The sequence below is a fragment of the Arachis ipaensis genome, chromosome B5 (genome assembly GCF_059453495.1).
Source record: "Arachis ipaensis isolate K30076 ecotype BB chromosome B5, ASM5945349v1, whole genome shotgun sequence".
Lineage (NCBI taxonomy): Eukaryota > Viridiplantae > Streptophyta > Magnoliopsida > Fabales > Fabaceae > Arachis > Arachis ipaensis.
Window position 1 is genome coordinate 129698993 of NC_142440.1, and position 13475 is coordinate 129712467.

At 31.5% G+C, this 13475-nt stretch overlaps 1 protein-coding gene across 1 annotated transcript; it reads left to right on the forward strand.

Annotated features, from left to right (window-relative positions):
• The first annotated feature begins 5576 nt into the window (after positions 1-5576).
• On the forward strand, positions 5577-7812 carry LOC107642020 (Transducin/WD40 repeat-like superfamily protein). The gene is made up of 3 exons (XM_016345356.3): positions 5577-5976; positions 6397-6734; positions 7122-7812. Exons 1-3 carry the CDS (start codon positions 5628-5630, stop codon positions 7719-7721), a joined length of 1287 nt encoding a protein of 428 aa, XP_016200842.1. The 5' UTR covers positions 5577-5627; the 3' UTR covers positions 7722-7812.
• The last annotated feature ends 5663 nt before the right edge of the window (positions 7813-13475 follow it).

Here is a 13475-nt window from a genome sequence, read left to right on the forward strand (position 1 = left end):
ACTTACAGGGACATCCCACAACCCCTCACTGTCATACCCATCATCCTCATCCCTTAATCCAGCAGCCACCACTTGCTCTTTACCCTTATTAACACTGCCACTTTGCTCTCCTTGTTCTCTCTCAGTTGGAACACTCTGTTTCGGCCTTTGAGGATCTTTTGTAGTTGTGACTTCAACATCATACAAACCCCCATCAGCATTCCAATCATCATCGCTGTCATCAAATGCAACATGCAGATCAGTATCTCCAGAGCTATTTTCACTCCATTGTTCATCACTGTCCCCCTCATCATCAATTCCTGGCTGGTAGTCATCATCCTCAGATTCTTCATCACCTGAGAAATCTGACCCCTCTGACCTCTCTTCATCACCATCCTCCAGCACATCATTCTGGGCTTTTGTCACCACATTGGGCTTCTCACCCACCTTGGCCTAAGCAACAGATTGGACCAGGCCCAATAGTGTCTGCAGTGGGTGCAGCAGCCTCATCACCATCTATCTCTTCAATTTCCTCAATAGTGCAGCCTTTCCTAGTAGTAGCAGCAGCATCTTTGTGAACAACAAAAAGCTCCACCATGTTGTCCCTCATTCCAATTCTAGCCATGTCCATGGCATCCTTGTCTGTGTGAAGCATCCTCAACCCTACATCTGTTTCATCGTTCAGAGACTTATACCACATTGCAGCGATATTCTCTACCACATATCCCTGTTCGAGCACTATCTCCATAGCCTCGAACCTGCTCCACCTATCTTCATCACAGTAGTCCACTATCGAAGTCTCACCCCCCACATAGTGTAAAGGTTCACCATCAAACCCGAACTTCCCCCCATGGTGTATCTTGACACTAAAATAGCTCATCTCTCGACCAAACTGTTACACAAACACAATACACTTCATAAAATTCTCACATTGACCAACAACAACAGAAATGCATAAATAAAATCACTAGGGCAAAAGAAAGACTTCCAAAACAGAACAAGAAACGAATATGAAACTACAAAACAAAACAATCACACATCAACATACATCATTACATATAAACCCGCATTAAGATGAAAACCAAATGGGTTCATAAGATTTGACAATGGAATACCTGACACGATCTTCTCCCGGAAAGCAACGGTTTCAAACTCACTGCTGCTGTGGAGCTTAAACGTAACTGAACGACAATGTCACTTCTCTGGCTGCGAATCGCAATCTTTCAGTGACTAGTGGTAGGGTTTCTGGCTTTTCCTTTGCGTTTCGTGCTTCACAAGAAGAAGAAGAAGTAGAAGAAGAAGAGTCAGGGTAAGCAGCATGCGTTATGTCCAAGGGCGGGAAGGCTTACACGTTTACTAACCACTATCAACTCTTCCTTGCCACGTCGGACACGGCGTCAATAATTTGACACCCATTTAACGGAAGGACTTGATTGATGCAAATCAAATCTTTTTAGGATTTAAATAGAACAGTTTAAACGTTGGGGACTAAAATAGAATTCACCCCAAACGTAGGGGACCAAAATAATAGTTTACCCTTAAAAATAAAATTAAGTGCGTAAGCAATATAATTTAAATATTAAAAAAACTCAATAATTAAATTAAATAATTGATATAATAAAATAATTACAATTGTTTAGCTCAATAAAATAAGTTAAATACATAAAAAATATCTTATAAATATGTCATGTAAAAATTATAATACTTTTAAAAATTATTAATCAAAATACATAAGATGAGTAAATTAATACAAATTAAGACAAAATCAATTTATTTATTATATTTAAATTAAATAATTAATTAGTTATAATTAATATTATCAAATAAAATATTAAATAATTTGATATTTATCTTAATTAAATAAAATAAATAATTAATTATGATATTTTTAAAAATTATTAATTAAAATACATAAGACAAAAATATTAATATAAATTAAAAAAAATTAATTTATTTATTTCAGTTCAAATCAAATAATTGATTAGTTATAATTAATATGGTCGAACAAAATATTAAATAATTTAATATTTATTTTAGTTAAATCAAATAATTAATTAATATATTTCAATAAATCAAATGTTAATTATGTTATTAATTAAAAAAATTTAATTTTAAAATATATAGTAGATATAATGGATAATAACAAACTGTAATTAGTTGGATTCATTACTTTTTTGAAAATTTGCTTTGAGAGCTTTGTCCCCGTGTGTGTGGGTGTGTATGTTTTTCTTTTTTCTTTTTTTTTTTTTTTGTATTGGATCAACTTGTTTTAGGAGGATTCTTTCATAAAGATATTTATGTATCGCATTATTATTGGACGTATTAATAAACCGGTTTATTTTTGAATTTTTTAACAAATTAAAATAAAATCGATTTTTTATAACAAGGGTTAACCACCAAAAATGCCCCCGAATTATTCAAACGCTGACAAAAATGCACATGAATTTTACTATCGACAAAAATATCTTTAAATAATTTAAAAACATAACAACAATATTCAACGATAAATATATATTTTTAAAAAATACTTTAGAGATTGAATTTTGATGTGATTTTTTACAAGAATAATTAAAAAAATGAGATATTATTATTCTTAAAATTTGATAATTTTTTTCTAAGTATATATTTTTTTGTGATTTTTTAAAAGTATTATTAGTTGTTAACAAAAAATTACAAAAAAATATATACACAACGAAAAATCACTAAATTTTAAGGATACTAATATCTCATTTTCTTAATCATGCTTGCAAAAAATTGTACCAAAATTCAATCTCTAATATATTTTTTTGAGAAATACATATTTAATGTTAGATAATCTTGCAAAAAAAACTAACATTAAATATGTATTTCTCAAAATATACATTAGAGATTGAATTTTGATGCAATTTTTTGCAAGCATAATTAAAAAAATGAGATATTGTTATTCTTAAAATTTGGTAATTTTTTGTAAAGTATATATTATTTTATAATTTTTTAAAAGTATTATTGGTTGTTAACAAAAACAATTATAAAAAAATTATATACTTAACAAAAAATCACCAATTTTTATGTATAATAATATATTATTTTTATAATCATGCTTCCAAAAAATTGCATCAAAATTTAATTTCTAAGATATTTTTTGAAAATATATATTTACTGTTGGGTATTGTTGTTGTGTTTTTAAATTATTTGAAGGTAGTTTTGTCGATAGTAAAATTCGGGTGTATTTTTGTTAGCGTTTAAATAATTCGAGAGCGTTTTTGGTGGTTAACCCTTATAACAATAACAATAAATTTAATTGTTATTCGGTCCGGTCGAACCGACCAATTTACATAACCTACTGGATTATGATTTTTGTTTTAAGTTTTTTCTAAAACAAAAATCAGGGATATATTTATCTTTTTATCAAAAAATTTAGACATAATTCGGTTTAGATTGTATAAATCGATCGTATCAAATCGGGTCTATTAATTATGGTGCAAACAATTGGATTTATTATTATTGCTATAATAAACCGATTTTGTTCTGATTTATTAAAAAATAAATTAACAACTGGTTTAATAAATATGTCTAATAATATCATAACACATGTAAACGTTTTAAAAAAGGACATTTTTAGTGTCTTTATCAAAGTGGTCTCCCTTATTTAAATATCAAGTTAGTCTGCGACAATTTTTATGTTGGATATATATTTTATTTTTACTTTTTTTTAGGTTCAAAATTCCTGTATAAAATGTAAATAATTTTTAGTTATTTTTTCTGTTAGATATAAATTTTGTTATAATCATTTTTATTGTACTTGTTACATATTATAATTAAATATTATTTATTTTAAATGATAAATTTAGTATTTACCATTTTTCTAATAATAGACAAATTTATTTTTTCATCATATATATATATATATATATATATATATATATATATATATATCATCTAATCCCTTAATATACAAAATGATGAATAATATATTATTTTATTTTTTCAATTGAATTAAAGTAAATTTTTCAAATTAAATTGTGAAGAAAATTTTTTTCCTATACTTATATGGTATTTAAAAAATAGTAAAAACAAAATTATTCTATATGACGACTGTGAGAAACTAATTGAAGGTTTACTATTCTTTTAATTTGGAATTTACCTATCAAACAAGAGAACAAATAAGATTTCTGCCAACACTACTTTCCAATGGGCGAAAACGATTATAGGAAGGACAACAGAGATTTTGAGAGTGACGACCCATTATATTATTATTATTATCATCATTATTAAGAAAGATGTGTATGTATGTGCCTCATTATACCCACCCTCCCCAACACTCCCTTGTGACTTGTGAGCCCGTCTAATGCGTTCAAAGTTGTTCTCATTTTCTATAATGGCTTTTTAATTTAGTAGAGATATGGATATGTAATTATTTTCGTTTAAAGTTGATATGGAGAATTATTAAATAATTTAATATATTTTACTAAATTATTATCAAATAATTTTTAATTATAAATTTTATATAAAAATAAATTCACGTGGACGTGAGTCTTTACCTTTTGACACATTCAGGACCAATCTAGCCAGCTTCTCCTCCATGTCCCACATACACACCCAACTCCGATTTTACTGGATCATCAATATCACTAGGCACTATCTAGCTAACTGCTGTTGCTTTATCCTACTCTTATTTTTGTTGCTTAACTACTCTTAGTATCTAGGTCTCCTATCAAAATATATATATCCCAATTGAATTACTCGTATCTTGTCCTATTATAGTTAAGGCTTAATTGAAATTGCATGAAAAAGTAGAAGATCCCAAAAAACTTTTTTGAGAGGGGTATTTTAAGATTGAAGAATGAAACCTTAAGTAGAGGAATTATTTTCCTTTTTGTTGTTTGAGTAACAACATGATTCTTTCAAATTCTTTAAAATTTTGACGAAATTAGATAAAATATATTCTGTCTTAATTTTGTCAATCCAAACCATATAAATTTACGAAATTTATTTGTACTCTATTATTTTACTCTAACCACTCGGTTTTTTTTTTTTTTTTGTTTATCCTGAGAAAGACTTGCAATTTAAAAAGAAAAAAGTTCAAAGCAAAATCATTAATGTAACAAATCTAACACACCCTAAAATAGAAATTCAAACTTCATGTAATAAAATAAAAAATATTATATTTACACTAAAAATAATGCTATACATTTTAAATTTTTTTTGTTAATCAAGTCTAATTAAATTGGTCTAACATAATAAAAATTAGCTATGACTAGTATTATTATAAATCTTATTATTTAATTTAATTAGATTTAGTTTGTTAAAAATTTTAACTGTGTAATATTACTCTTACACTAAAAATCAATCACTAAATTATTTTTACACTAAAAATTAATCATTAAATTAATTATTATATATTTATTTATAAATACATATATTATTTAACTTATTTTTAATATATCTTTTATATTTTAATATATGCCCTATATAAATAACTAATTTAGTAGTTAATTTTTAGTATGCACTTAGTATAATTTCTGTAAAATACATGAGACCAATTACACAAGTAGGCCACACGTTGTTGTTACTTGTTTCTGCCTAGCTTATATATATATAAGCTCATTTCGCTTTCTATGCATACTATTATTTTTCTCTTAATAACCTTGACCATGTGATGATGAATCATGGAATACCCGCGATCTTATAGTAGCTCCTCCTCATCTTCTCATTATTTCAACAACCATCTTCAACAGCAACAAGAAGAAGAAGAAGAGAGACTAAACTCAGTTACTTCTCTTAATTACTCACAATCCCATTATCACCCTTCCACAGCCGCATACCACCACTGCCTCGCCACTCTCAAAGGCCACACTTCTTCCTACGTCTCCTCCCTAACTCTTTCTGGAAACTTCCTCTATACTGGCTCTTCGGATCGTGAAATCAGATCATGGGACCGCTCCCTTCTCCAATCCGAATTTGACCACCAACACCAGCACTCAAGTTCAGCCGCCAACATGGTACTTGCCGGAAAAGGTACTCTGCTATATATTATGAAGCAACACTTAATTATCTTCACACACACATACGTATTTTTACACGAATCAGACAATGTTATCTTTCATCAAATTTGTAAAGTGAAAAAATGAGAATGTTACCCTTGAATTAATTAAGATAATAGGATCCACCTATAGTATAAATTATAAATTTAATAGTGGTTAACGCCTTATTCTATCACTTTATAATTCTCCTCATTTTATAAGATCTTTACAAGGCAGTCCGCTTCAAAAGATAATTCGTATATCTTGATTTTTCAAATTTTAACTAATTAGTGATTATTCAAATTTTATTTTTTAAAAAATATAAAATCAATCATTATTAGTTATAGTTGTTTAAAGTTGGTACATAAGAGTTGTTTACTTATATTTTTTTTCGTATATTAATTTTACAACACAGGAGCTGTGAAGTCACTAGTAGTTCAATCAGACATGCTCTTTAGCGCTCATCAAGACCACAAAATCCGGGTCTGGAAGATAAGAAGCCACGACAATGAAGCGCATAATCAGAAATGTACTCGAGTAGCGACGCTCCCCACGCTCGGGGACCGCGCCACCAAGGTGCTGATTCCCAAGAACCATGTCCAGATACGGAGGCACAAGAAGTCCACTTGGGTTCACCACGTCGACACCGTTTCCGTCCTCGCCTTGTCCGGCGACGGCGCCCTGCTTTACTCTGTTTCGTGGGACAGGACAATCAAAATCTGGAGAACAAGGGACTTTACATGTTTGGAATCGGTTAGCAACGGCACTCTCATACAAAAATATTTCATTTTCATCATCACTCGTGTATGCAAAACTCGTGTGTCGCATCATATTGATTTTCAGTGTATCAATATTATTTTATAAAATTGAATTAATTCAACAAAATTACAAAAAATCCAACAAAACTACTTAATAAGCTATTTTCAGACTAATCCAATCTCTAAGGATACTAATTAACTTGTATCTTTTATATTAAATTAGTGGTTCTTAAATCTTTTCCATAAAAAAAATATTAGAGAATTATCAAAATTTATTATTTTTTGTCATTAATTAAATATTAATATTTAAAAATATAGAATAAAATATATTAATAAATTATTAAATTAAAGAAATTGAATTAATAGTTAAATATATTGATAGGTGAACAACGCACACGAGGACGCCATAAACGCAATGGCGGTTTCCACAAATGGACTTGTTTACAGTGGTTCAGCGGATAAGAAGATCAAGGTGTGGAAGAGAGTGGAAGGAGAAAAGAAACACATTCTAGTGGACATCTTAGAGAAGCACAACTCAGGGATAAATGCCTTGGCTCTCAGCTGTGATGAAACTCTCTTGTATTCAGGTGCATGTGACAGGTCAATATTGGTTTGGGAGAAAAGAGAGGCGGTGGAAGAAGAAGAAGAAGAAGGAGCGTATAATGGTAAAATGGTAGTGGTTGGTAAACTGAAAGGGCACACCAAGTCCATATTGTGCCTTGCTGTGGTGTCTGATTTGGTGTGTAGTGGTTCTGCTGACAAAACAATTAGGGTGTGGAGGAAGGGTAATAATAACAATGAATATTCTTGTTTGGCTGTTCTGGAAGGGCATAATGGTCCAGTTAAGTGCTTGACTACGGTCGTTGATGACTGTAATAATAATGATGGTGATCCATGTGATGAAGGTTCTTCTTTTCTAGTCTATAGTGGCAGCTTGGATTGTGATGTTAAGGTGTGGAAGATTTTTGTTCCTCCACTCTAAATTATTCTATAATAGGACATGTAATTCTTCCTTTTCTGACTTTTTGGTACATTAAATGTATGATTTTGAGCACCCTCCCTTTTTCTTTCAATTCTTTATTTTATTTTATTTTATCTGCTTATGTTCCCAGTCCTGACCCTTTATTTGTCTCTTAAGAGTTTAGCAGAGTTTAATTCTCATTCATTGCATTGATTGAAGTACAATATCTGGTACTAGAGTGCTATATCGTGTTTCTTTTTGTGAGTGTAGTGTGTAGAAACCAACTTTAAAGAAGGATCAGAGATGAAGGAAAGCAAAATGAACAGAATAATAATAAGAAACGGAAAAAGAAAATCTCGAAATTTGTATCCGAAAGAATAGAGAATATGTAGATGCATGAACTTAGTGTATAGCAATTTTACTGGTAATTTTATCTCTTTTGACTGGAAAACTGTGCGTGGAAATGAATTAACCAAGCAGATGATAGACGATTCTAGATGTTCACTGATAGCCTAATATGATTTTATGTGTTCAGCACGTTAATGCGCAAGCGCAACACGATATTGTATTGTATTTTATTTCTTTACGCCTAACTCAGAATTATTATTTAAATTAGTTTTTACTTTACACCAACAATTATATATTGTGCATGTTTGGGCGCCATTATTTTGTTAAAAAAAGATTTTTTTTCAATGAAAAAAGATCTTTTTTTATTTTTTAACGTGTTTGACAAATTTCTAGTAGTAAAAGTAAAAGCACTAGTAAAATAAAAAAAAGATCTTTTTTGAGAAGCTGTAATTTACATCTTTTTTTAAAAGATCTTTTTTCCTTAAAAAAAAGATGTTTTTCATGTAATAAATAAACAAAAAAGTATTTTTATATTATTATACACAAACATAATTGATTGATAAAAAGACCTTTTTACATGAGATATCCAAACATAAAATTACTTTTACTTCTCTATAAGATCTTTTAAAAAAAGATAACTCAAAAAAAAGATCTTTTCTTAGAAACTCACCCAAACAAGCCCATTGAATCAGTAGAATTAGAAATTCAAATTAAAAGTTCAAAGATTAACCAATAGTTAACTGAAATTAAATAAAATATAATAAATAATATATATTTATATATTCAATATATAATTTAAAAAAAATGATTTTTTTGTGATTTATTATCTTAAATAATTGCTAAAAATAATATTAGTTCGACCAATTAATTAGATTTTAATTAGTTTACTGTCAAATAATTTTACTTTAAATGAAACCAGTCTGGTGATGACCGATTCTTAATTAACTGGGTCAAATCAATCGATTTAATTCAGTTCTCAAAATCATACTTTACACATAACTCTTCCAACAACAATTCTCTTATGACTATCTTTCTGCAGTTGCTAGCCAAAATAATTAAAAAGAAACCTTAAACTTGATATACAAAAATTGGCTTTTTTGTTTTAAATAAAAATGTTCATATTTCCCAATTTAAATATCTAGGAGTTTTTGTGTAGCTCAAAGCAGAATTCTTAAGTTATCATGCAAAACTAGAATGGCTAATACTTTAAAAAAGAAGACGAAATTAGAGAGAAATGAACAAAAGTAGAATTGTGTTTAGTATATACTAACATGTATAATTGAGTATCATATAGCAAGACCAGGACAACTTTCTTGCAACTAGTAAGCTAAATCAGGCCCATGTAGTGTTTGTGTTAATCCATGAATGGTTTTGTATGCAGTATTTTGTGCTATAAAAGGAGGTTGGATCAGATCAACTGTGTCTTACAAAATGCAGTTAGAAATAAATTGTCAAAATAGAATTGTCTCATGGCTCCCTCTTGAGTTAAAGCCAAAGTAATAATAATAATTATTCTCACATTAGGTCGAATTATAAGGTTATAGACTCGATCAAAGTCAATTTTTTTTTAAAAAACTGTTTGGAAATCAAAATAATCCAGCTATAATTAGTCAACAATTTTTAAATTTGACTTCATTTAGATAACCTTTGTACTTGTTGAATTTTTATTTCACTCACTTATCACACAATATATTACAAAATATACGACCCCACATGTTAATCATAATAATATTTTCCTAATTATTAGGATATTACTGTATAACATATTAATAATATCTTTTATAATTTGATTTCCATATATACTATTGTAGCAAAAACTAATAATAATAATAATAATAATAATAATAATAATATATAAGAATGTTCACAGGTTCAGGGAATACGAATACGATTATCTATGCAAATTCGAATCGAACCGATTAAATTGGTTTTAAAACCAATGGGTGACCGAATATTATCAGACCCAATATGATAAAATTCAATCATTATTGGTCCGGGTAATGATTTTGGAAGGGCAAAATCCGAACGAACCCGTAAACTCGAACCCTCTTTTTTATTAAATAAAAAAATATAAATTCAAAGCATATATATTAACTTTTAGTAAACCTAACCCCTAAAACCACACTAACACATGACACAGCAACCATGGTGCCACCCTCCACCCATCAGACTCGAAGAACCCTAGCAGAGCCTCTTCAGTCTTCACACCCTTATAGCCTTACTCACCCCCTCACTAACGGCGACTATGACAAATCGGTGTTCACTCCCTCACAGCGGCAACTGAAGGTTGAACAACGCAAACTCACTCTCACTCATGGCGGTCACTAGCTCGCTCAAGGCAGGCTGCAGCAACGTCGTCGTTGTCGCGTTGTCTCCACTTCTCTAGAATCGTTGAGTCGAGTGTGCGTAACCCTCTGAAGGCAACAATGTCATCATCTCCACCGTGCATCGTGCAGTTCAGCATCGTTAACTTCTCCTCCGGTCTTTGACAGTCGTCTTCTTCAGTCAGGTAAGGATCCAGTTTTTTAGTTTTCACTTGTTTTTGCCTTAGTCTCTTGGTCATCTTTCCTCTTCTCCTATTTTATTTTTCTCTGTTAAGTTTTAATTTCTTTTGTATTCTCTGTCTCTGTTCAATTTTTAGTTCAATTGGTTTGTTATGAGAAATTGAGGTTGTTCTTTTTACTCTATTCAATTTTTTGTTCGATTGGTTTATTTTTAAAATTTTGAGTTCTAAGTTCTTGTTGAAATGTATGTTGGTGACGAATTTTGAGTTCTTGGAAAAAAATATCAAATTATATTGTTCTGTACATATTGTAAAAATTCTGAGTGGCTGATGTTTTATTATATTTTTTTGTAAATTGAAAAATGACAAAAACTAATTCTGTTGAACATTCTTGGTTGATGAAATAAAAGATTATGGAGTGAAGGCTTTTAAAGACTTAATGTGGTTGCACTTTTAATATGGTAAATATGTTGAGTTTGTTGTGTTTTTAGTTTTTAATATGTTTTGAGTTTGTTGTGTTTGGTGTTTAATATGTTTGAATTTTTATGTCTCTGTTGTTTAGATTTTGTTATTATTAGAATGTTATTGACTTGTTAGATTATATTACATATTTAAAGAATTTTTTAAAAAAATTTCTCACTTTTTTAAATTTTTTTCTTATGAATTTTTATTTCATCAGGTATCCGAACCAATCCAGTTTTTATCAGTTTGGTTTAGTTTGGGTACACACATAAAAAAAAGTAAACCAAACCAAATTGAACTAATTATTAGTTGGTTTGGTTTTCATTTCACTCCAAATCTGAACTAAACTGACCTGTGAACACCTTTGATAATATGCTTTAATTGACATTAATTTTAATTTATTTTCTTTTGTAACCATTAATTCACTGATTCATGTAACGACCTAGTTTTCTGCGAAACGAAACTTTTTCTGAAGAAACGAAGTATTTTCAGAAGTTCAGTGAAGCAGGCACCTCCAACCACCTCTACTGCATCATCAAGCACCTCATTCTACATCATCATCATGTCATCACTAAGCAAGAACCTCTTTTGAGCAAGGTTCTGAGAACCGGACCGGTCATTGAACCGGTCAAGTGACCGGTTCAATGGTTCACTGGTCTGACCGGGGTCGAACCGTGGTTAAACCGATTTAATTAAATATACAGTGAAATTATAAAAAAAAATTCAATATACAAATCACAACATTGAATATAGCATTAAAAAAATCCAGAACCACAGAATCCAGAATCCATAATCCAAAATATTCTATATAGCATTCAAAATAAATAAAAAAACTCAAGCAGATTTTGAGTGAACATCAGATTGCAAAAGAGTCTTTTATACTTTATGTAACAAACAAACCACACAAGCAACAATCAGCATCCATTGAAAACAAGATCATTCATTCATAACAAAGTTCTGTTGTATGGTTTGGACCAACAATGGGCCTGAAGCCCTGAACACACACTTTATCAATTGACATAGAAAATTATCTACCCTAGGACAAAGTATAGCAATGCTATTGCACACTAAGCAAATTGAAAATTTCTGTAAAACTCAAATCAAAAATCCAAATTTCTTGTACAGCATTATGTTGTTGTTGCTGAACATTTTGTGACTGTTCCATCTAAATTGAACATAGCAGAATTGAAAACACAACGAAATAGAAGCACAGAGCAGATTAAAATTCTCAAATTCAACATACATCAAATTAATTCTCAAACTCAACATACAACAAATTTATTTAACATTTCATTAATCATATAAAAATTGATATATTGAAGAAGAACAGAAGCCAGGAATAAAAACAGAGTATAAACACAAGAAGTCAAGAACAGAAGCTCAGAACAAAAAATGAACAGAAGAACAGAAGCCAGAAACAAAATAAAAAAATTACAGGAATATGAACAGAAGATCAGAAGCCCAGAACAAAAAATGAAAACATCAAGAAGCCAAGAACAGAAGAAAGAGCCAGAAACCAGAACTTATCGCAAGATGAAGTAGAGAACAGAAGGCCAGAAGCTCGAGCCTCGAAATAGAGAACAGAACCGTGAGCGACGACCCGCGTCGGTGGGCGACGAGCCGCGACGGTGATGGACTACCCGCGACAGTGACCCTTGATTCACGGTGTTAGTTCTCCTTCGTATGCAGAAGCTCCAGCCTCGGCGGTGCTTCACGACCCGCGACCGAAACCCAGAAACCCAGAAGCCAGAAACCCAGAACCCGCAACGGTGCTTCACGACCAGTGACCAAAACCCAGAAACCCAGAACCCACAACGGTGCTTCACGACCAGCGACCAAAACCCAGAAACCCAGAACCCGCAACGGTGCTTCACGACCAGCGACCAAAACCCAGAAACCCAGAACCCGCAACGATGCTTCACGACCCGCGACCAAAACCCAAAAACCCAGCAGCCGCAACGGTGCGCGACGACCCGCGACGGTGGGAGTGTTCTTCACGGCGTTCGTCGGTTGTCCGTCGTTTGCAGATTGTCTAGCCTCGAGCTTAGGGTTGGGAGTGGAGTGTTGAGTGTTCTTGGGAGATTTTGGGAGATTAGGGATTGATTTAGGGTAAACTGATGCTTCTACCTGCGTTGTTCAGCGCTTCAGCCTGATTTTCTCTTTTTTTTTTTTTTTTATTATTAAAATAGCCAAACGACACCGTTTCAATAGCAGGAGGGAAAACCGGTATTTGGAAAATCGGGCCGGTTCGCCCGGTTCGCCGGTTAACCACCGGTTTTTTGCAACGCGGTTTTGCATGTTGACCGGACTGGCTAAGTGACCGGTTTCCGGTTAACCCGGTTGAACCGGCCGGTCCGGTCCGGTTTTCAGAACATTGCTTTTGAGATAAGCTCGACGTTACAGTCGTGAAAAACCTAGTTTTTGAGCCGTTTTGATTAGGAGCTTTAGACTCCGATTTTTGT

Bases quoted from the DNA above. Each gene is read 5' to 3' on its own strand.
- LOC107642020 (XM_016345356.3), top strand. From the start codon at position 5,628: ATGGAATACCCGCGATCTTATAGTAGCTCCTCCTCATCTTCTCATTAT. The intron at 5,977-6,396 runs GTACTCTGCTAT...TTTACAACACAG, and splicing joins CATGGTACTTGCCGGAAAAG to GAGCTGTGAAGTCACTAGTA. The intron at 6,735-7,121 runs GTTAGCAACGGC...ATATATTGATAG, and splicing joins ACTTTACATGTTTGGAATCG to GTGAACAACGCACACGAGGA.